General features: G+C 40.8%; 1 protein-coding gene across 23 annotated transcripts in view; it reads right to left on the bottom strand.

The window, feature by feature from the left end:
* Ncor1 (nuclear receptor corepressor 1) overlaps positions 1 to 24635 on the bottom strand; it is a 156206-nt gene that overhangs the window by 2465 nt on the left and 129106 nt on the right. For 18 of the 23 annotated variants that reach the window (XM_048448195.3, XM_048448196.3, XM_085695065.2 and 15 more), the window contains 14 exons: positions 24194 to 24415; positions 21961 to 22170; positions 21367 to 21516; positions 20819 to 21004; positions 17360 to 17525; positions 16536 to 17029; positions 13850 to 13978; positions 12910 to 13073; positions 12438 to 12649; positions 9613 to 9753; positions 7736 to 7878; positions 3513 to 3566; positions 3076 to 3297; positions 1643 to 1819 (listed from right to left, as the gene is read on the bottom strand). In XM_048448195.3, the coding sequence (XP_048304152.2) occupies positions 1643 to 1819; positions 3076 to 3297; positions 3513 to 3566; positions 7736 to 7878; positions 9613 to 9753; positions 12438 to 12649; positions 12910 to 13073; positions 13850 to 13978; positions 16536 to 17029; positions 17360 to 17525; positions 20819 to 21004; positions 21367 to 21516; positions 21961 to 22170; positions 24194 to 24415 (2670 nt within the window). The remainder of the gene's footprint in view (positions 1 to 1642; positions 1820 to 3075; positions 3298 to 3512; positions 3567 to 7735; positions 7879 to 9612; positions 9754 to 12437; positions 12650 to 12909; positions 13074 to 13849; positions 13979 to 16535; positions 17030 to 17359; positions 17526 to 20818; positions 21005 to 21366; positions 21517 to 21960; positions 22171 to 24193; positions 24416 to 24635) is intronic. The other 5 variants (XM_085695082.2, XM_085695085.2, XM_085695067.2 and 2 more) reach the window with 3 other exon arrangements.

Raw genomic sequence — 24635 nt, 5'->3', positions numbered from 1 at the left:
ATAAATAACAATTAACCACATGGGTAGGGATAAGAAGTCTGTGCTAGCTCATCATGCATCTCCACGGGGAATCCAAATAGAGAACTACTAAATATTAAACTCTTAATTGGAGGAGCCTAGCGATACTAGTAACTTTCCAATAGAAATGCAGTTCTCAGCATGTGGCAAGTGCCCAGAAGCTTTAGCCAGGCTGTGTGACCTCTCTACAGTCTCACTAGACTGACTTAAATGTGTATGAGATTTAAAATTGGACACATTAACAAGAGAACCATTTCTTTTCCATTTCTAGATTGCTTAATTGTTCTTTCCCCACAGTTCCTCCTGTCATTGTAAGCCAAAACCATAAAACATGCATTTTATCAAGTCCTCTAATATCTAATAAAAAAATTATTTTCCTAAAATAATGGAACAAAGAAGGTAGGAAAGCGAGAAGGGGTATGAGCAGGGGAAGAAGACAGTCAGCTGGAGGGGCCCAGGCAGGAAAGGAAGAGAACAAGGTACACTGACTGGCACATTGGTGTGACAATGCAGTGACATAATACTTGGTTGTATGCTGACCTACCGACTAATGTATGCATTGCTTCTGTGGGAGATTACTAATACATAAGCCTTTTACACATGGCAATAGAAGTTTAAAAGACAGAGACCTTGAAGTGTATAGATACAATAACTATGAAATTGTTAGGCATACAGGGGAAGGTCTCATTTCAGATTTGGGGTTGGGGAATGCATAAGGGAAAGAAAAACATGTATTATCTGAATCTCGAAAATCTACAGCAGATATGCCAACTTTATTATTTTTTAATCTTCCTTTCAAAAACATGGTTATTCTTTAAGACATATTTAATTCTTGTTTGTATTGTGTATAATACGTGTTGGGCATGCTTGTGCCATAATGTAGGTGGAAGTCAAAGGACAACTTTTGGGGAAATGATTCTCCTCTGCCACCTTTATGTAGGTGGATTAAACTCAGGCCATTAGGCCTGCAGTTACTTTAGAGTAAAGCCATTTCATCATCTCACTGACCCGCTATAGTTATGTGTTTATAAGCTCACACACACACATATGCATGTGAGACATTTGTGGAGATGTAAACCTACAGGAGTGCTAGCTTTTGATAAACATTATGCTTCCTAGTTTGGATTTTGATTTCTTAGTAAAAGCTAAACGTGAGAGACATTTTGGGTGACATTAAAGTTCATGGAAGAGCTGAACCCAAACTTATTTCTAAATACTGGTTACCAGCATAGTACAGGGATGACAATGTATGGATCACATAAATATAAATGGTCTTGTGAAAAGTAGATCCAAGTAATGATAAAGAAAACTACAGTTCTGCTGGGCAGCGGTGGTGTGTATTCAGGAGCCAGAGGCAGGCGGATCTCTGTGAGCTTGAGGAGAGCCAGAGCTACACAGAAAAACCCTCTCTCCCCCTCTCTTCTCTCTTCTCTCTCTCTCTCTCTCTCTCTCACACACACACACACACACACACACACCACAAAAAAGGAAGGGAAGGAAAGAAAACTACAGTTCTTGCCTAAGCCATAACATCAAATTCACAAGCAGGTAAATATTAACAAAGTACTGACACAAAATGAATCTTGTTTTTATCAGTTAAGTGAGGCTCCTCAACACTCCCCACCTGTTGAAGAGGGCCTGTCTTCCCAGGCCCATCCTGGTGTCTGCCTGTGGTAATCACCTTCTGAGTGTACAGAGGAGACTGAAGAAGGCCGCTCAGTTCCTAAGTAGCTTTGCCCAGGAATAGGAGATTTAGACTTCCGGCTGTTTGATTTGTTGATCAGTTTTGGTTTGCATACTCCTGAAAGTGAAATTCAAGTTACTATATTAACTACCGATAAATAGTTTAACTTCTCAGTGACAACAACAATGTCTACCAAAATGCTGGTTATATAATGCCAAGTGAGAAAACCTTAGTGGCAGCACGAAGGAGCCTGTGCTCAACTAAAGTTGGAGCTGTCTGTAAGGCGGAGGTAGGGGTACATCACCCTATAAACTTAAGAACGTGGTAACAAAGGGCACCCTGCTGGCCTCACAGTGTAGGTAATGGTAATAAACATCTGCTTCCCTTTGCCCCTGTCTCCACCTCAATTTAAAAGAAGCAAGTAGAGGACTTAGGCCACTGGAAGTATGTAAAGGATAAGCTATAGCAGATACTCTTCAAGTCTCACTGGCTCTTTCAATGACTGGGCTCTATGACAAAATATTAAATATTTAAAGAAGCCACTTAGCACATTTTTCTCTCAGCCCCAGCAGTTTTACCCTACCCCAATTGTACACAATCAGTATCATTTAACTGCCTATAGTTGCCAAGAAAAACACAAATATACAACCAATAAAAATTAGAAGAACAGAATTAATACTTTACTTTCTAGAATAGTGAGTTGATATTGTCCAAAGGTACTATGTCTAAGTTTAGGGGAGGGAGAAACAAACACTGAACATTCATTGCTTTTCCCCTTTCCTTAGCCACAGAGAGATTTTTACCTGAAAACAGGGAACAACCATATGAGGTAACTCGATATAAATACTCAAAGTAGTGTTCCTAAGATTTCTTTCTGTTGGCTTGATTTATATTTTGTAAATGATCTCACACCAATATATATCTTGTGTTTGCAAAAGAATTGTTGAGTAATTCCCATCCATCCAATGACTTTGTGAGTTCAAACAAATCTTTAAATCAATTCTTTTGTCTGAGGTGTGTGGAGTAGGGATGCAGGTATCAGTGTTTCCTTCTGTCCTGCTGGTTCTAGGGATCAAGCCCAGGTGGGTAGCACTGGTGGCCCATGCCTTTGCCATTGTGGGGTTTTGCTCCCTTTCTGCGGTCTCTTCTGTGACTTACAGCTACACTGAGATTTGGCCATTTTTATTAGGACAGTAAATGGCACAGCAAAACACCAACACTGGGGCTGGAGAGATGGCGCAGTGGTTATTAAGAGCACTTGTGACTCTTGCCCAGGACCTCAGATTAGATTCCCAGCACCCACATGGTGGTAACTCCTCTTCCAGCACAGGAGTTCTCAGTGATCCAACAGAGCACTGAACCAAAAACCTTACCTGAATGAGGTGACGGGTCCCCTTCATCTCTCCGTGTCTCACTGCTGGTCACAACTGAGGTGCTAGCACTACCAGGCACAACTCCCACAGGCTGGGGCATGACCACACCATGGTCTTCTACTTTATCATCGAAACTTCCCATGAGAGCCTTTCTGATGATGTCTTCTAGACCAAGATTACTGGCAGGATCGGCAAAAGAATGGCTTCTTGAGCTAACTGCACCTGAGGAGACAAGGCAGTGTACTGTTGCTTGTTTCTGAGGCAGATCATAGCACAGGGAAACAAAAAAGAAAACCTGGGCTCTCCAGCTTGGTGAAGTTCAGCACTCAGACACCTGGCACAATGCTGAGAAAGCTCACAGTGAGATGCAGCACTCAGTGTCCTTCCTACTGTTTCTTTGTAGTGCTCAGTCTTCAGCAAGGATTTAGAACTCTTACCTGATGTTGTAACTGCTGGCAGATTGAAGATCTCAGTTCCTGGCTGTGCAGCTGCTGTATTCAAACAAATCTTTAGGTTAATTGAGATGAGATAATCATGATAAAAAGTCTCAAGAAATTCTATAATAAAATTAACCCTTTGATTTTCTACATTTCATTATTTAGAAATGAGGTGCAAATACCTTTCTTAGGACAGGAGAATATTAAGAAATAAAAAAAAAACCCAGGTCATATTTGAGGTAGAAAACTCAAAACACGAATAGGATAATTCACAAGAGAGAGATGTTACATTCCTGAGAGCAGTGCAGACAAACAGGAAAGTCATCGCAGAACAGGACTCCAGGCTTCCTAGGGATGAAGGCGTGCGCTTGAGACACCCCTGACAAGTACCAAAAGATTCTGCCTTGATCCATCATTAATTCCTGGTAACATGTTACACAACTTATAATTTGCAACTTGAATAAAAAAAGAAACAAAAACCATTTTGTGCCACAAGAGGAAAGGGCCCGGAGCCATCAGCTGTTTCTATCCCGTGTATGTTGCTGAGAGTGTTGGAAGGAAGAAGGGGCCTGAATACATGATGCCTGAGCACTGCACTCTATGGAGACAGACTTCTGCCTGAAAACGAGAGCCATTTATGAAGAGCATTTGTCTAAAAATTAACATTCTTGATCAGATGCTGCGGCTAACAGCAGGAAGGACCGCAGAATAGCAACTACAAGCAATCTGATTTTCAAAGACAACAGAGTGGACAAAGTTGGGCTGAAATAACATGAAGTTTGTAGAACTTAGTGAACCATTACTGACTAAGCCATAATAGAGTAAAAAGCAATAAAAGATGACCCCATGGGAAAGAGTGTGGTGGCACATGTAAGCCATGGGGCACTTGGGAGGCAGAGGCAGAAGGATCTCTGTGCCACAATTAGAGACCCTGTCTCAAAAATTCAGGTGAATATAATCTAAACAATTGTAATGCTAACCACTCAGAATATGACTCTCCCTTTACTTATCAGAGCTTACAGTTAAGTGTGCTGCTTTCATATACAAAATCTATTTTAGCAAAATGCCATTTGCTACTTGGTTTTAAAAATAAAGACAGAGTCTTAAGTAGCCCTGGCTGTCCTGGAACTTTACATAGACCAGGCTGGCCTCGAACCCCATTTCTTAAATTCTTGGGGTCTTATAATTTACACACTTAAAAAGCCCGCAGATGGTCATGGTACAGTGTGAGACAACCTTGTCTTAAAGGAGATGCGGCAGTTGCTTACAAACGATGGGAAAAAAGCTCTGGAGACCTGACGTAACAGAGGAGAAGAAAGTATATTGAACAAAGGGTTATGAAGAGGAGGGACTTGGTGTGGGGAGCAGAGTGGGTGTTCAGTTTTATAAAAGACAGAGTGATGGACTCTAGATAAAATAAAAAGTTGGGCTGGATGGTGGCAGCACATGCCCTTAATCCCAGCTCTCAGGAGACCTCTCAGTTTGATGCTAGTCTGGTCAAAAGAGCAAGTTTCAAGACAGCTAGAGCTGTTACACAGAGAAATAGTCTCAAAACAAAACAAAAAAGCCAGATGTCAGACACAAATACAAATTCAAAGGTTTTCAGTATGAAATTCAGTTTTAAATGCCCCCAAATTACAGTGTATAAGGGAGAAGGGGGTTGAGAGCCCTGGAGAAAACAAGGGCCAGGCTGAGTTGAGGAAACCAGACATGGCCCTAAAAGACAGGATCTGAGACAACAAAAGAGATAACTCTGCAAAAGGGAGGTGGCACACTGTCAACAGCCAACAGGAAAGTGGGTGCTAAATAACAATACCACTGTTCTGTCCCACAAGAAAAAATACTGAGATACTAAGTCGAAGCAGGTTTCTTGGCTTGGTGGCTTTTGGATTTTCAGCTCTATTTGCCAGTAAGGACTCAGTTGTGCCCTAGAACCACTGGTTTTTTAATATAAATTCCTTTTTCTATAGTGAGAGCTCTTACAATTAAAAAAAAAAAATCCCATGTTCTTGGGGCTGGAGAGATGGCTCAGTGATTAAGTGCTCTTCCAGAGGACACGGGTTTGATTTCCAGCATTCACGACAGCTTACAGCCAGCTGTACTCCAGCCCCGGGGGATACACACAGTCCTCTGTCCCTTGCAGGCATCGCACATGTAGTACACAAACATGTAGACGAAAACACATAAAATGAAAAATAAAATAATCCCAGAGTCTAACATAGTTTTATTAGTTTTGGCTTTAAAATTCCAACACACTATCTCCCATCAGGTAACTTCGCAAAACACTTGTGAGACCGTCAGCCATTAACAGACCTCAGATTAGTAAATACCTGCTAAATGACTAGTTAGCTGAGGACAGTGTGAAAACATCAACAGAAAAGCTGTCAAGTGGGTTTCAGAAATTCACAGCGTGCTCTGTCAAGAGTCTCCTCCCCATTAGCCAGGTAAGACCAAACTTGGGACTGAAATGGCCCCAACAGCCTGCTGTTCCTTGGCCTGTGTGTCTGTGTGTTTGGAAAGGTGTCTCTAAGTTGAGAGGCGGGGAGCCACTGATTTGTTCTCTTGGTGACTTTAGGGCTGTGAGTAGATGAGACTTGAAAACTGGAGACCAAAGGCCTGTGATATAGTGCTTCTCATGATAACGTGGGTAGCTGGGTCACTCTGTAAATCTGGCAGTTTTGGTCAGCATTCTACAATCTGTTGCCAATTAAAGAGAATCCAGGGTATTCCTATCTTGAAACCCCTTTCATTCTTGGGAGTTATTGCTCACTTTTCTGTAATAATCTATATTTGCTGTACTAAAGAAAAGCAAAGAAGGATACATTTAATAATTTAGAGACAGAGTATGCTCTCAATGAGTGATGTGGGACTCATCCTTTTCTCACCATTCAATAGAGAGTAGCATGTAATGAATACTAATCATGAGCAGTAAAGATGTAATTAACACACCTGTCTAGCCATTCAGCTTCAGAGTCCAGAATTTCTTCTGACAGGGTCAGGAGACTAGCAAATCACAGATCAGAGACAAATCTCTCTAGATTCTCTGTCACTGGTTAATTAAGACTGGCTAGCAAGTGGCGGCAGCATACACCTTTAATCCCAGGACTCAGGAGACAGAGGCAGACGACAGATCTCTGGGCCATCCAGGCCAGTTTGGTCTACAGAGGTAGTTCTAGGACAGCCAGTGCCACACAGAGAAACCTTGTTTCGGGAACTCAAAACAAAACAGGCTGGTAACTAACAGAGGACGTGCAAATACTAGTACAGCAGTGATCTGATGGAAAGCAGGAGGCTGCCATACAGCTTTAACGAGACAGTTTCCAGCAGGCTTGGAGACCGAGAACTGAGCTGCTAGAGGGCACGTCAGAGGAAGAAGAGAGTCGGGTTAGAATACTTCTTGGGTAACCATCGGTTATTTAACCTCTCTGACTCCACTTTCTTCCTCATTTATAAAATGGAGATAATCACATGCAGTGTGGTATGCAGTAAGTGTATTATCATAGTTGCATCTGCATGCCACAAGACTGCACCAAGACCCTTGAGGGCCTGTCAGCTCCTGGTTAGTTACAAGACAGCCAGGACGAAGAAGAAGAAATCACCCTGTCCAACACCCAGAACTAGTAATTCCCAAAACAGAGCGGGAAAGAGGTGGTTTCAGGAGTCCACTAACATCCTGGCATCTGTTTTTAGGCACAGTTGTGTAACTTAGTTGTTCAGGCTACTAACGGAATGATACTCTTACACTATAGTAAGAATGATAACCTTAGGACAGATAATATTTATTTCAATTACAAAGGCAAGCTAACTATAGTGAGATAATATACTTAGAATTACAAAGGTAAGTAAAGAGCAATTGTTAAAAAAGGACTGGGCAAGGCTCATGAAAAACATGGTTTTTGAATATTTGAAGAAATGTTTTATGGAGATGGCTCAAATAGATAAAACAAGACAGACACCAATAAAAACCTGTGCAGAATGAATTTAGTCACATGTAAAGAAAAATGTGCCCTAGATCCAGCATTAGTTCCCCATGAAGAAAGATGGCTTCAGAAACACCCGAGTGGCTGTTTTCTGAGAAGGAACCATTTGTGAATTTGCTAACACTGTATAGAATCAAGATGCTCTGTAAAAACCTTCAAACTCAGGACTATAAAAAAGGCAACGTTGAGATAGCATTGTTAATGCATGTTTTATTCGGGGTTCACGAAAGAAATCCCACTTACCCATATCAGAGTCACCTCCACCAGAGGAGTTCAACTTACGAAAAATTTCCTGCTTCTTTGATTTAACCATGGGTGATGTGCTTTCGAGCTTGGTGAAGAAGGAAGGCAAGTAGCTTATACTTCCTGGTGATCGAGAATCATTCCTGTCAGGAATACAATTCTGTCTGTTAGGATCATGCACTCCTAACCCTAGGAACATTCCTTTTACAGGCACAGAGTACTTGGAAAACTATTGCCTCCCTATTTATTCTGTTTGGGAAACAGGATGTGACCAGAAACTTGTTTGGAAATAGTCAAATGTTTTTGGCTCTGAAAGATGAAACAGCAAAATCAGAATTGAAATGAACATGATCTACAGCATAGTTTATTTACTTATTTACTGACTGTTTGAGACAGTGTCTCATTCTGTAACTCTGGCTATCCTGGAACTAAGTAAACCAGGCCAGCCTCAAACTCACAGAGATAGATCTGCCTGCCTCTCCAGTGCTGGGATCATAGGCATTTGTGCCACCATGCTTGGCTAATCTACAGCACAAAAATACTTTGGGGGCGGGGCTGTTTTGATTTTGAGACAGGGTTTCTCTGTCTCGGTGGTCCTGGATCTCTCTTTGTAGACCAGGCTGGTCTCGGACTCACAGAGATCCACCTACTTCTGCCCCCCCGAGTGCTAGGATGAGATATATGTGCCACCACTGCTGCGGTCAGCACAAATTCTTAAGGAATAAAATGGCAAAGTATCAATCGGAAAACTTAGAAACAGCTTATCAAGTTGCTTATCAAGTTTTTTTGCTTAATCACAGACTGGTTATGTAAGCTAGGAATTCTTTTAAGTACACTAGTTATGACTAATAGCACACCTGCCTGTTAAACAGCAAAGGCTCATATTTAGCCCATAAAATTAGCCCATAGCTGTAGTATCTACATAAAATTGCCTAACTATTACAATCATTTAAAGACAAACAACAGAAGAACTGAGTTTTAATACAAAGGATCTCATTATTTCACTGATAGCTTCCCCTAACAGGGATGGTAACACAACATATTGCTGACAAACACTGTCTGGTCATATGTAGTCACTCATCATTTATATAGAAAAACTATCTGTAAAGAAAGAAAAAAAAAAAGACACGGTCCCTGTGCATAAAAATTCAATTTGGGAAAACATGAATGCATAATGATTTACTCCCTCATTTCACTGAAGATAACAACGTGTATTCTATTATCTACAAGTACATTCAATTAATTCTGAGAAATTCAGCAGCAGCTTAGAATTAGACCCGTTTTAAAGCCGGACTCTCCCTACCAGCTTTGGCCACCATCAAATCATGTATTTGGCTCTTGGCATTAAAGGATGTTAATGCCAAGAAACTGTGACTCAGGAAAAAAGCTTAAGACAACAGAGAATACTAGGGTGAAACAGCAGGAAATGGAGCTTCCTAAGCCTAGCTTTGGGATGAAAACGCCATGCTAGTGAGCAGGTGCTTCACTCACTGTGCCTTAGTGTACTGACTCTGGAGAGATACAGAGCAGTGAGATAGACAAATGAAGTCACTCAGGTCAAAATTAGGGTTAGAATGAGGTGAGAACATCTAAAAGGCACAGCGTGTGTACCGTCTACACTACCTGAAATAGGACAGGTACTCAAAGCTGAACAACCGCCACCTGCTGCCAAAGGGTCCAGAAGGGTTAACATGCAGGAATAATGATGGAGTTTCTCTAACTTGGTTAACGTGTTGTTTTGGCTAACATCTAGTAGTATTAGCTCATGGGGAAAATACTCTTAGATGTTCTTCCTAGTCTGATATAAAAATACCACACAAAGAGGAAAAAGGCAGTGACTTAAGGGAAGCCTTAGCCGCAGTCTGCCCCTGACCCACCTCTGTTCTGCAGGCTCCACTCCCCTCTGTGACAAGAGCAGCATGCTGTCCTGCTTCTCATGCACAGCAGGAACTTGGGGTGGGGAGATGGGTTCATAGGGTTCTGATGAGATATGACTCCTCTCTGGAGACTTTCCAGGCCTGCCGGGGTAGAAAATGCAATATTTTAGGTTGTACTCCAGGGTCACCTCTGAGTCAATGTCTCCATTTACTATGTATAATTTTATCAATCCTACTCTCTTCTTAAAATCATGACAGTTGTTGAGTTCTTTGAGGTTTATCTATGAACCTCTAATCTTGCATTCGTTAACACCCACAAGGGGAGAAAAAAAATCCAGATTCATCCTCATGGTTTCTTCTTTACGGCTTACCCTTTAGTTTACATATTTTAACTTTACATACCATACGTCAACCATTTATGTATTTTGTAAAGATTCGTTTACTTTTTATGTACATTGGGGTTTTGCTTGTATGTGTGTCAGTGTGAGGATGTCAGATTCCCTGGAACTGGAGTTACAGACAGCGGTGAACTGCCATGTGGGTGCTCTTCCTCTAGAAAAGTGGCCAGTGCTCTTAACCAATGAGCCATCTTTCCAGGCCCCCCCCCCATTTAATGTATTTTGTAAATGTAAAATAAACACCCATATCTTCCTACCTCTTCTCCCCAGTTACCAGCCATTTCCATATGGCTTGTGATGTACATCTATTCTAACTACAGGGCTCCCCTAGGTGTGATCAGTAGTAGGCCACTTGCCTAGCCTTCGATGCATTCCCAGAACTGTGACAGCAAAATGGATTGTATAAACATTTTAAATGACAAAATCAGATAGTTTTACTAAGAGAAAATGAACGAAACTAACCTCCTTTATTCATACCCACAGGTGTAGGTTATAAGTGGAGAAGCCAATTGGAATCCCTCTTCATTAATGTCATCAATTGTTCCAAATCTGCTACATAGCATCAAGTTTTCTGCCTCATTTATTTATTATTTATTTATTTAGAGTGTGTGTGTGTGTGTGTGTGTGTGTGTTTGATTGATTGATTGTTTTTCAGGCTGATCTAAAAGGAACTCCTGGGTTCTACATGTCTTCCTGCTTCAGTCTCTGAAGGATTACAGATTATAGTCAACCTTCTGTTCTTGATAACTGTACTTTTCTTTAAAAAAAAAAAAAGATTTATTTAATTATATATACAGTATTCTGCCTGCATGTACACCATGTCTCACACAGATAATTGTGAGTCACCATGTGGTTGCTGGGAATTGAATTCAGGACCTTTGGAAGAGCATTCAGTGCTCTTAACCGTTAAGCCAGTTCTCCAGCCCATGTACTTTTCTTTTTTAAGAGAGAAAAATACAAGCTGGTCTAGGGGTGCACACCTTTAACCTCAATGCTCAGGGGCAGAGGCAGAGAGAACTCTTCTAGTTAGAGGCCAGCTTGTCTACACAGCCAGTTCCAGGATAGTGAGGGCTACATACAAAGACCCCATCTCAAAAAACAAACCCCCACCCAAAAAGAGTGAGAAAAAGCAGGCTTTCATATTGTCTTTAAGATAATTAAGCTTTGGGTCTGGAGAAATAGTTCAGAGGTTAAGAGCACTGCCTGCTCTTCCAGAGGTCCCGAGTTCAATTCCCAGCAACCGCATGGTGCCTCAAAACCATCTATAATGAGATTGGGTGCCCTCTTAAAAGATAATAAGTTTTTAAAAATGGATGCAATATTTGCTTAAAAGTAATTCAGAATGGCATAGGGATAGGAGATGGGGTGGGAAGAGGTGAGAAAAAAATCAAAACAGCTGGCCTTTTGCTGCACTAAGGATACATACATAAAGAATGGTGTGAGGTTTTCTACTTTATTTTGTTTGAGTCAGGGTCTCTACATAGCTCTGGCTATTTCTCAAACTCACAGAAATCCTCCTGCCTCTATCTTCAAGTACTGGGATTAAGGGTGTGAGTCAATCCATGGCTTTTCTACTTTTAAGATCAGCCAACTTCCTTTTTATTTCGAGACAGGGTCAGTGATCTGCTTGCCTGTGTCTTGTGTCTGGTCCCAGCCAGCTTCTTAAATACATTATCCTTACAACTTTCTACTCCTCATTTTGAGAGATAATCATGTCTCCTCTTTTTGTATCTGAGAATTGGTTTCCACGTATCTAGTTTATTCATCCTCTATGTATATTCAAAGTATTTGTTAGAATCTTTATTTTACTGATAATCATTCTTGTTTTCAGCATTCTGAAGCATTAATTTTCTTGGTGCTATGTAAATGTAATATAACATCAATTGATGTTTAGTGTGTTACTTTGAACTAAAGCCCTTGCTTCCTTTTTGAAGAACTTTAGACAGAACATGGTAACAAACACCACTAGAGGTCAAACCTGCTACTGCACTGCATGCACAGCCTGGATTTATTAATTTATTTTTTGTTACTGTTATTAACTCCTTGAGACAGAGTCTCATTACGTAGCCCAATCCATCTTTGAGCTTCAAATCTTCCTGCCCCTTCCTCCTTAGTAGCTGGAAATATAGGAATGCTCCACCACCTATCCAGCCTGGGAAAGAATTTTGAAAGAATACTGAAGTCTCTGTAAATATTACCCAACTACTTTTGAATATACATTAATACACATACACAGTGCTAAGTGCCCAGACAGTGGACATCCTGAACATAATATAAAGAGAAAAAAAAAACCTACTCCCACCTTCCAGAGAATAAGGCCAAATGATATTTGGTTTGAGAAATGAAATCTCATAACTTCTAGACATATTAAAATTATCTTATTACAACAAAATTTACATGTTCGGTAAAAACAAAACAAGACTCTACCTTCCCCGGGACTTATCCACAAGGTTTTCTGGAGAAACTCTCGAGCCTGGTCTTGGATGCAGCACAGTCTGAGACTGGGACTCTGGGCTGTAGCGACTTGATGGTTTAGTTCTCACAGGTGTGGACGCCAACGCAGATGGTGACGTTTGGAATGTTGAAGTTGGAGACTGTGAGGAAACTTGATTTCTAGCAAAATCTTGTGTGATAATTTGCTGTGAATGAGAAGAGGGAAGAGTAGATGGTGAGGGTTATTTTTTTTTTTGAAGAAATAGTTTTATTCTGAACACAAGAGGGTCTTGAACTCATAGCAGTCATCCTGACTCAGACTCCTAGTGCCCCAGGCCAATTAACCTGAATACCTCTGCTATGATTTTTTTTTTTTTTTGTTAAAAAACAAAATAACAACAAGAACAAAAACCCCTGCTTTCTGCATGATTAACAAATAGTACAAAAGCAGTAAGAAACGGCTTACACAGATGTGGTCAGCAAGTGTGATCAGTCGATGGGTCCTGGGCACCTGTCCCATTCCTTCTGCCTGGGAGGACGGCGGTGGTGGTGGCTGCTGCTGTGGGGATGGTGACTCCTGCTGGGACCGATAGTGATGCAGTGGTCCTTCATACTGCCGAGTGGGCTCATCTGATAGACAGCAGGTAGATACATTATCCCAAGGATGCCTCTGCCCCTGACTTAGTATCAAATATTAATAACTCAGAAGAACATAAGAAAAGGATATGATATGTGCATCTATACTTAATTTTTGTTTTTTTATCTTGAAGTAAAAAAAATGCAGAGAGAAGCATGAAGACTGGTAGACTAAAATACGAGTGTAGAAGTAGGCAAAGCTCCCAGCCCTTTTCCTTTGTGTCTGTGCATGCGCACGAGCACAAGCACACACGCCTGTTAGACGAGTGTGTGCATGTATGTGTGAACATGCAGGCCAGAGGCTGATGTCAAGTATCTTTCCTCTACTGCTCTCTACCTTGATTTTTGTTTTTTTGAGACAAGGTCTCTCTGAACTTGATGCTCATGGACACAACAAGACTGCCTAGCCAGTGAGCTCAAGGAACCATCATTTGTGCTCCCTGCACCTCTCTTCCTCCATGCTTGGGTTCCAGGATTCACTGCTATGCATGTTTTTTTCATGTGGGTTCTAGGTATCCAAATTCAGGTCCTCATGCTTGTGCAGTAGTTACTTAACCTATAGATACCTCCCCAGCCCCGGTCCATCTATTTTCACTAAAATATAAACAAAAGGGTAATAAATAGTTTAAGAGGTGCCTTTTGTTAGTATAGCTCTAAATGTTTCTAGAGCAGACTACCTGGCAACAAGTTGTTCTTACCATGGCCTAGACAGGTAATTAGAATCAAATGTTAATGCAAATATGAGATAGGGAAATGGCAAACAGACATACTTTCTACTTGATTTGCCTTAGCCATGTCTGGCTGATAGGCCTGTGGCTTGTCCTGGGGTGGTGCAGGGGAGCTGGCAGGACTTATCACCTCAATAGCATCACTAGGTGCTTCATACCTGTGAGAAGACACTTTAAGAAAAGAACCTTATTTCAAAATAAATCCACAGAAAGTTTCAAAAGTCCAAGTTCTTCAAATCTATTTACATATTTTAGTTTTTGATTCTGCTAAAGAATGTTCGTAGCATTTCATACTAGGAATAAAACTTAATCAACCCCCACAGACTGTTAAAGGTACCTCTGTGATCCTAATCTCAATAGGTTGTAAGTTTCTTAGGCATAAGATAAAGCAGAATTAAGATTTGTGATCAGCCCCTGGGAGCTTGAAAAGAAATAACAGGCTACCATCAAAGGTTATTAATGAGTAAATGTGGGGTAGATCTCAACCATTAATTGACTTCAATAATTCCATTTTTATGGAACAATCTGATCTTAACAAAATAAGCCATAAAGCTGCTTCACTGCTCCAAGACTAGTTATTGCTTATAAAACGCTATTTTCTATTTTACATTGTGAAAGTGACCAGGAGTGGTAAGAAATATGCGAAGGAAACAACTTAAAAAAGAGGGTGAGTACCAAGCAATTATGGAGGAAGTCCACACAGACCCCTCTAAGATACATACAGCACTCAAGAGCATTAGTGGGCTCTGCAAATGTAGGTCATGGGCAGTCTTCTACAAAGCTGCCGTGCTTTAGAGCTGAAATTTGGGGAGATCCAGGCAGAACTTGCTAAGAATCTTCTGTTAGAGGTCATCTACAGACTGTACCAGAGCCCAAGTCAGGGTTACGACATTGGCTGGATCACAGGCACAGAAGGTGAACTACTTGGCCACTGCATACTGCCCTTACTATTCAAATGGACATCTCTACATATCTCTACCTGTCATGGAAACAATGCTGAGGAGCTAAAATAAACCATTAAATTTTAAGTACCCTTCTGACTTGAAAGTCTTGTATTTATTGTTACTCATCGATGCTTATGAACCAACATCTCAAATGACAAAAACAGTATTCTGTCAGTATACAGTCTAATTGCAAACTATATTCATGGTGCTCTAGAAGATTCAGATGCAAGGTAAAGGATGAGAGAGGCTCTCAGGACACAGAAAATGACACTGGATAGTTGTCACTAGCCCATGTATCAATGGAGGATGTTGCCAGTGATAGAAAAGGTAACTACTCAAAGGTAGGAACAGAAAATCTCCTGTTTGCAGGCTGCTGAAAAACAAGCTCCCAAAGCAAAGTTTGGTATGTGAGCTGACTACAGCATACTAATCCACGGCTCCCTCCAAGATGCCCTGTGCTGCTGTCTTCTCCCTGAGCTTCCAGTTTTCTCACATTAAAAACCTACATCGTAAACTTTCTTAATTCCGGGTTAAAGGAAGTATTTCTTCTGTGTTCACTAACAAGCTGCCCACTTCTTTCTGAAAATGCTGCCAATAACTTGTAATTACATAAATGGATACTTGGAGGTCAGAACTACACTCTATTCCAGTGCTATTAAATTTCCTTAATGGAGATACTGAAAAGCGACTACATGATTAAGCTGCTTCCAGTATCACACCTGCTTATTTAAGCATGCTTGTTTTTCTTTAAAATTCAATATAGAGTATAGAATTTAGGTCACAGCTAAGAAAAAAATGAAATTATATTTCTTCATCTATATATTTACTTCTGTGTATGGAAAGCCATTATCACTGCATACATGTGAAGAGGTCAATTGATGCCAGGGTCAGTTCTCTTCTTCCACTATGGGGTTAAGATCATCAGATTTAATGATAAGTGCCTTGGGCTGCTGAGCTATCTCATCACCCATAAGCAATTTTCAAAAGCATAGTAATGGCACAGGGGCAAGCAGATCTCTGTGAGTTCAAGGCCAGCCTGGTTTACAAGAGCAGGCCCCAAAGCTTCAGAGAAACCCTGTGGGGGGGGGGGGGGGAGGGGAGAAAGCAGTTTTGTGTAGTAGTTTGATAAACACATCACAATGACTACCCAGATTGAATCCAAATCCATTCTCAAGAAAGATACAAAGTGAGTATCAGTCACTAGTAGGCTTACTTTAAAAAACAACCAAAAAACCACCTTAGAAAAAGGACCTAGGGGTCGGGCGGTGGTGGCACATGCCTTTAATCCCAGTACTTGGGAGGTAGAGATAGGCAGATCTCTGTGAGTTTGAGGCCAGCCTGGTCTACAAGAGCTCCAGGACAGAGAAACCCTGTCTCAAACAACCAGAAAAAGAAAAAAAGAAAAAGTACCCAAGAGGCTTTAGGAGATAGTGATCCTACCAAACGGTTTCTCAGAGAGACTACATCGTGGTAGCTCAGATCTTGAAGATATTCCCATTACTCTTCAGATGCCTAAAATACCTTCAGAAGATCTATTTTTCATGTAGCCACTTCTAACTATAACTCTATGGGTTTTTCCTAGATAATATATTGGAGGGCTACTTAGGACATGGGGGTAGGTAAGTCATAAGAATATTAGAAGACACATTTTTACACCCACAATACTTTCTCTCATATTACTGTCAAGCATTAGGATTGCTTCATATCAGGCCGTGCTTTACCTAAAGAATAAAGTAATTCTTTACTCAGATATCACATTGTGAAACTCGGATTGAGATACATACAGCTACTAGAAGAGTCTGAACTTTGAGAGCCACGTTCCCTCGCATCCTTGTCCGAGGCAATTTGCCGGGTGATGATCACGTCTATGAAGTTAGCTGCAGTAATGGTAGTCTTCCCTCGGGTCCTTAGCTCTTCCTCATATCTGGATTTTGGAGGAGGCCCTTTATCTTTCCCAGCCTCAGAATACACTACTGAGGCATGAGGCTGGGGCTTGCCACTCGGAAGGGCTGAAGAAGTGCACACACACTGAACAGATCTCTTCTCCACCTCCAGGTTTTTCTGCTCTAGCTGCTGCTGTTCACTAACTGCTGCTGACCTGCTTCTCAAATTTTCTTCTAACCTGGCAGCTTCATGCTTACTCTCTTTTGTTTTGGAAACATCCATCTGGGGTGCAGAAGCTGCAGCATCCACAAGAGCAGCGAGGGCATCCGCAGCAGTGTTGTAACGGGAGGCTGGCAGGCCTTGGCTTATTGAAGGGCCCCCAGCAGGCAGTGGCCTATAAACAAAATGAAAGAAAGGTACTTAAGGGAAGAATATTTGTTGGGAGAGGGGTGAGGTTTGTGGAGAAAATGAAAGAACGAATTATATTTTTAAAAAAACAAATAGAAATGACTATTTTAGTCAGTGCTTTAAAAAATCATTGTGGCTCACAACCTGACAGTCCTCAGGACCACAGGGTAGAAAGAACGACAGACTCCCACAGTTGTCCTCTGACACACACACACACATACAGTCAGTCATCAAAAAATGTAAACTAAAATAAAAAACATATACAAGATATGTACTTATTTTAGTCAAAACGTTTATGAGAGTTCAAAAGACTGACATGATCCGTAGCTGAGCGGCTGGGTCCAAAGGTGTGATTACACTGGTTCCATTGGTTCCTTGGAAAACACTGGGTCTCTGTTGCAACATGGTCTCCTGAGTTCTTACTGAAGGGGAAGGGGAGCGAACATATCCGTGGCTGCCAGGTCGGCCAGGCTGTTCTGAGCCTGAAGAGAGAAGAAAAAGAAATACTGATAATCCAAAAGTAGCAGATACAAAAATAAAGGCAAAAAGTTTTATGGAATTTTTAATTCCTAGCATTACTAGATAGAAAATGAGAATAAGAAACTTGATACTTTCCAGGACAGGCTCCAAACTACAGAGAAACCCTGTCTTGAAAATCCCCCAAACAAACAAACAAAACAACAACAACAAAAAACAACTTGATACCATACTTCCCAGAAATACTTCCCAGATTCTGAGTTTCTCAATAAAGATATAATAAAACCCAACAAAAATTAAACATAATCTTAGCTGTCATTTACTATCACACTTCCATTTAGGCGTTTCTATCTCAATTCCAGAAAGAGAGGAAAAAACAACAAAGTGCTATTGCTCATCCTGCACACTGTGCTGCAGATTCTGCTGCATTTAGTATGCTCTCCTGACTCAAACGACTCCCTCAACAGCTTTCCATACAACACAGTGAAAATAACATACAGTGGCTGCAGTACAGCTTGGGGTTCCTGCACTCAACGTGGTTCTTCCTGTTTTGCCTTTTTGGGTGTACATACACGTGTACTTGCATGTGCATGGTCAGAGATTAATCCCTGTCATTCCTCGGATACTTTTCTCACTGGCTTGAAATCTAGAGATTGGGTAGGGAAGCTGGCTAGTGAGCACCAGGGATTCAACTGTCCAAGTCCCTCCAGCATTGCCGTTATAAGCACATGGTAACATACCCAGTGGCTTTACATGGTTTGGGAACCAAACTCAGGTTGCCATGCTTATGTGGCAAGCACTGTACTACCCCAGCCCTCTGTTCTGCTTCTATTCAACAACTGCATTTGTTGCAGCAAGCTTTCTCTTGTAAGATGAAATATTCACAGTATCCTCCACAAAAGTTTTTCTTCCATAGCTACCCTTCTTGGAGGTTTGAGAATTTTACCCACTTAGCTTTAATTCTCGCATACCAGAGCTAGGAGAATCTTACATTCTAATTCCCTAGTCAATTTCTTTTCTACTTTCCTTGTACTGTGTATTCCCTCCAACTTTCTATCTCGTTCTTTGCCTGCGTAAGAGCTAGACATTTTAGCACAGACTTATTTCCATTGCCAGTACTACTTCAGCCAAATTTTGACAATTTCCTCCCTTCTAAATATACTCTGGCATACATTAGTATTTCTATAGCACCAATTCCTAAAAGTGGAACTGCTAACCAATTAGTCCTTACATTTTTTATACACAATAGTGACCCCATTTATATAGCATTTGTCATATATCAGTATCTATTTTTGTGAATCTGCTACATGGAAAAGATCAATTCAGTATCTAATGAGAAAGTATTATTTTGATGTTTTTGTCACTTTAAGACCTAGCTCCTACCAAAGTTCTGTATCATTTGAATTTGACTTTAACTTTTCATGTTTACTATAATCTACATAAACTGAATATTGTGATATTACCACATAATTTATGCATTATAGGATTTGTTTGTTTATTTTTTGGGTTTTTTTTTTTTTTCGAGACAGGGTTTCTCTTTGGTTTTGGAGCCTGTCCTGGCACTAGCTCTTATAGAACAGGTTGGCCTTGAACTCAGAGATCTGCCTGTCTCTGCCTCTCAAGTGCTTGGATTAAAGGCATGCGCCACCACTGCCCGCACATTATAGGATTTTTAAGGATCAGACTATTAATGATTTTTTTATGTACAAATAATGAGCAATATTTAAATGTATTTCAGGTTTGTACCACATTGACTACAAACTACATAGTCATCAGGAATAATATAACTGGATCAAATTTCATGATTAGCTTTAGGTTCCTTCCACCTGTTGACATTATCAATGATTTCAAAGGGTTTGTCCCTCATTCAAATATGAACCCGACACCCTCTTGTCATTTTATCTCCATTTCTGTACCTACATATACAACCATTATGTTTGCCTTCCTTTGGCCTACACCTGCTTTGCTCTTTAAATGGCATCTATCTACAGACTGACTGACATCTGCCCATGGAAACCTCTTGATCAGGGTTTTAACTCTTGTACATCAGTCTGTGTTCCTGTCAGATCAGCATATCTGACAAACATGGACCAAATAAATGGTCTTACTTGATTAAAATAATTGAGAAAGGCAAATGTATCAGGGATAAAGAGAGATGGGTCAAATATCTGTAAGATTAAATATGTCCAAAATAAAAGTATTTGTTTTCCCTGATGGTGATCTTGCTATTTTTCATGATGTATCACCCTAAACCCCAAGCACCCACACACTCCTTACTCCTTTTTCTATGAGGCAGGCTCTTGTTACTAATGCCAGACTGATATCAAATGTATAGTCCGCCTGCCTCAGCTTAAGTGTAGAAGTCTAAACGCTGGGTGTGGTAGTTTGGATGAAAATGTCTTCCAAAGGCTTATAGGGAATTGGGAGCTGTGGTTGTTTGAGTGGACGTGGCCTAGTTGAAGGAAGTATGTCACAGCGATGAGGTTTCAGAAGCTCACACCACACTTAGTGTCACTCTCTCTGTTCCGGCTGCCTACAGATCAAGATGTAGAACTCTCATCTACTTCTCCAGCATGTCTGCCTGCACACTGCCATGCTTCCTGCCATGCTTCCTGCCATGACAATAATGGACTAAAGCTCTGAACTGTAAGCCAGCCCCAATTAAATGTTTTTCTTTATAAGGGTTGCTGTGGTCTTGGTGTCTCTTCACAGCAATAAAATCCAATGAAGACACTGAGTTATAGGCATGTGCCATCAGGTTGAGCTCAGTTGTGTTTTAATTTGCAGCTCAATCTTATTTTTTAACCCATTAAGTTACTGTCAGCTCCCTTTGATTCTGCTTCTATGTTCTCCTCAGCAGTTTCTTTCTGGCCATTCTCTGTGTCTGAATGTTTTCACACCACCATTGGCACATACATGAACTCCTGAGACAATTTCAGAGTTCTAACACATTTCAGGCTATTGGTCACACGACTGACCTCCTAAACAGAATGGAAGTACTGTATTCAAGATGCCACATCTCCTTCTAAACATATTTCCCAATTCCCCCTTTACACTATAGACTGGGCTGTTATTTTCATACCCAGTATTTTCAAGAGCAACTGGTCGAAATGGCACTTTTGTCATGGAAAAGTCCCTTCCAGCTTAGCAAAAAGTCTCTTTCTATAGCACTTTTGCTTGTAAATTACACATACTGGTTTTCCATGTTTGTTTGCCTACATAGAAAAATTAAGCATAATGCCTCACAGGAAATCACCAGGACCTGTAGCCTAAGGAAAGGGCAAAGCTTCTCACTGACCTGGTCGTAGGTAGAGATCAGCAGAAGCAGCAGAGAGCCTCTCACGTTCACGTTCCCGCTCACGTTCTCGTTCTCGCTCTCGCTCCCGCTCCCGCTCCCGCTCCCGCTCGCGTTCCCGCTCCTTCTCTCTTTCCCGCTCTCGATCCCTGTCAGCACTTGCAGCTGCTGTAAGATGTGTTGGGTGTCCTGAAAAAAGCAAAACTGAAAGTCTAGTTAAATCTGTAAATAACCAAAAAGAGTCAACCAGCTTCAAATACGGATGTATTAAGTTTAAGAGTCTGGGATAGCAAATGGAGCAAAGTGTAAGCGTTTAGGGTATTTGTGGAGCATCGAGTTACATGTATACATTAAATGAAGACCAGAATGGGACAAAGTTGCTCAGAATTCCTCTGCAAGCTATACCAGAAAAACTAGAGTGTTTTGGTCTTGTTAGAGATGTATAAAATTTAAGCAATTTTGTCTGAGAAATAGAGGGCATTATTTTAAATGTACTTTCCCTAGAAAAATCCTTGACTTATTTTCTGGAACCCTTGCTTAGAGCATCTCACCTGGAGACAAAGACGCAGCATTGTATGGCCTAGGAGGGAAAGTAATCTGCGTGCCAGGGATATAGGTGATTCTGTCCATGGGAGGAGTGCTCGCTCCTCCTGCATGAGGCACTAGAATTGTTGGAGGCATATTTGTCAGATCAATGATTCCTATCCAAAAGACAAATACAGCTTATGTTAGGCATTACTACAAACTGACACCTAACTCCAGAAGCATACATGATTTTTCCATTTTGTCTCTATAATAACAATGATAATTTGCATTCAACAAAAATAAAAATGTTAAAAAGATTATCATTGCTTACGACCTCTTTAAACCTCTTTAAACCTAAAGGAGTATATGAAAGTACTGATAACACAATAACCTCAAATAACCTCAGGTATGAACATATTAAAAAAAACACAAACTTTAAACACTTTACAATTATATGGCTTAGTACTTTAATGTTTACTGTTCAACTCATCTCAAAATATTACTTTATCTGCTTTCAGGGCAAAAGTCTGAGTCAAGTATTAGCTTCTTTTATGTCTTTCAGTCATTCATTTAGCAAGTGTTTATTAATTACTGGAAAATGTGAAAAAAATTCTATATACCTCTTGTAGCTGGATAAGGGAGACCCAGTGGCTGCTCTCGTGGGGACAGTCCCCGGGCAACATCAGGGCGCAAATTCACTTGCATCTGCTGTGAGGTAATGTAATCATTTAGGATTGTCTGTCTGGTGTTCTCCATTGCATAAAGCTGGTACTGACTTGGGTATCCTGGGGTTGGTGAAAGCTGTCTCTGAAACAGGTAAGCAGCAGCTGCTGAGTGAGAGAAAGAAAAAAATGGCACTGAGTGTGTGAGATTAGCCTGGTAAACATTGTCCCCGGGCACAGGGAGGAAGCACTGCCAGCTGTGCTAGTGCAGGAGCCACTTCCACTCCAGGAGTGACGTCAAGTCTAACTCCTTCCTTTATTTATTTATTGCAGGGGGTTCTCTGTGTAGCCCTGGCTGTCCTGTACCTCACTTTGTAGACCAGGCTGGCCTCGAACTCACAGAGATCCGCCTGAGTGCTGGGATTAAGGGTGTGTGCCACCATGTCCTGTAAGCCTAACTCATTAACCCCTGAGATGTAATGGGAAGGGAAGGGCAGATTCTGAACATTTCCGGAGCAGTTTTGTTCTCAGTTATTATCATGAAACTCTACTGCATTTTCACTGAATTACACAAGAGCTGTGGTTGAAAATTAAAGTACTTTTTGACAACACAACAGTGGGAGTGAATATGAAAAGAATTTCTAGCACAGGAATTTTATTTTTCTAGAGGTAAATATGATTGTATACAACCATTCAGTAATGCATGTGTTTGAAAGAAAAAGGATGGCAAACTTTTCCTATAAAGGGCCAGTAGAAAACTGTGCTAGGTTTTAAGAGCTACCCAGTATTTCTCAAGCTACTGCTGCTTTACCACGGACAAAACAAACAGCTAGAGCGACAGGACTGGGTAAAGGAGCTGTTGTTTCTTAACCCTTGCATAAAACCATGAGACAGGATGCAATGAAGTCGTAAGTAAAAAGTAGGAGATAATGTCCCTATTCTCAAAACCATTTATAATCTAGCTCAGATGGAAAAATAAGACAATAAGATGAAAGTACTATTAAATAAAGTTCTATGATAGACATTGAAAAAATATAAAAAGTTGTCTGAAAGTTAAGGGAACCATTCATATGGACATGTTCTCCTAAAGAAAGCAAAAACCACTGATATGTTTTCTAGACCATTAATTAAACTTTTATCAAGAACTCCAAGTCAGTTAAGTGTGACTGCTGAAACACATTTCCTCTGAGGGACATTTGCGTAAACACAGGTGGTCTGCAAATCACAACAGGCTTGTATCTCACTAAGCCCGTAACAGCACAAGTTCCAGAAGCTGGAAGCACATTGAATATATAAGCTCACAACTTACACTGTTTCCATTCATTGAGGAGCTGTGGCTCGCTGCTGCACTCAACATCATGAAAGGCATTACTAGTACTACAGCCCCAGAAAGGACCCCAGTTTACAATTAAAGTAAAGTTTCTGCTGACTAGGGTTTGCTCTCACACCACTGCTAAGTCAAAAGCTTACGTGGAATCAACCATTCTAAGTTGGTCTGTGATATCTGTATCAGGGTTAGGTTCAGGTAACAATATGGCAACAGCAGAGCTTTCAGAAAAAATATTTCCATAAGTTCTTAGCTATCACAAAAGATAAGTAATCTCAGGCATTTTTGCATTAAATTGTTTTGTTTACTTTGTGTGAACAGAGGTTTATGTGCAGGTATGCATATTTGCATCTCACAGAGGTCAACCTGTGAGAGTTTATTTCCCCTTTCACTGTGTGGTGAAAGGGGAAAATCATAGGTTTTCCATAGGTTGGTAGCAAGCAAGGTCCTTTACCTTAGAACCCATCTTACTTGCCTGGCTTCTCTGCCTTTTAATGTGACAACCTGGTAATAAAGATTGCTGTAAGAACCAGGATATAACCCAAGACTAGGCTACCCTTGAACTAACAGAAATCTACCTGCCTCTGCTTCCCAAGTGCTGGAACTAAAGGCATGCAACACGATCTCCAGCTTTCTAAAATGGTTTTGTCACTTAATTGTCTTTTAAACTATGGCTTCATTAAAAAACAAAAACCAAAGCTAACAAGCCTGGGGAGTTTCTTTCATAACAGAGAAATAATGGTGAGATTTAGTCAGTAGTAAGAAAAGGCGCACTGACCTGTAGTCAGAACTGCTGTAATTAACATACACTCATGTTGATACCGTATTTCTGTGCTGTAAATTGTCATTAAATATTGAGCTTACCAGGATCCAAAGCCCTGTGAAACGGCATGGCTGGATCCAAGTGCGTGGGAAGGTGGCTCCGATAAACCTCTCCTGCAGCACTACTTCTATGATGGGGATCAAATGGGCTGTGGCTCATGACAGGATCCACCCCAGGCACCGGAGACTTGGCTGGTATACTTTCTCTCTGGGTTGGGGTCAGAGTCGATTTCCTTTCATGACTGGTAGACTTGCTGGAAGAAACTGTAACAGCAATAACAAACCACCAATGCCACAAATCCTTGAGAAAACTTCACTGTGTGTCCCAGCATATAAAACCCTATTTTTTAATATGTTCAAGTTTAAGAACTAATAGTAGCCTTGAAACCTGGAGACCACTGTGATATTTTGGAGCACAGCAATAATTCTAAATGACATCATATTAAAATTATGAAGATCATGAAGTTCAATAATCTTCTCTAAA

The sequence above is a fragment of the Myodes glareolus genome, chromosome 9, assembly GCF_982192425.1.
Source record: "Myodes glareolus chromosome 9, mMyoGla1.1, whole genome shotgun sequence".
NCBI classification, from domain to species: Eukaryota; Metazoa; Chordata; class Mammalia; order Rodentia; family Cricetidae; genus Myodes; species Myodes glareolus.
Note: the sequence above shows the minus strand (reverse complement) of the source record. Positions and strands in the feature narration are given on the sequence as shown.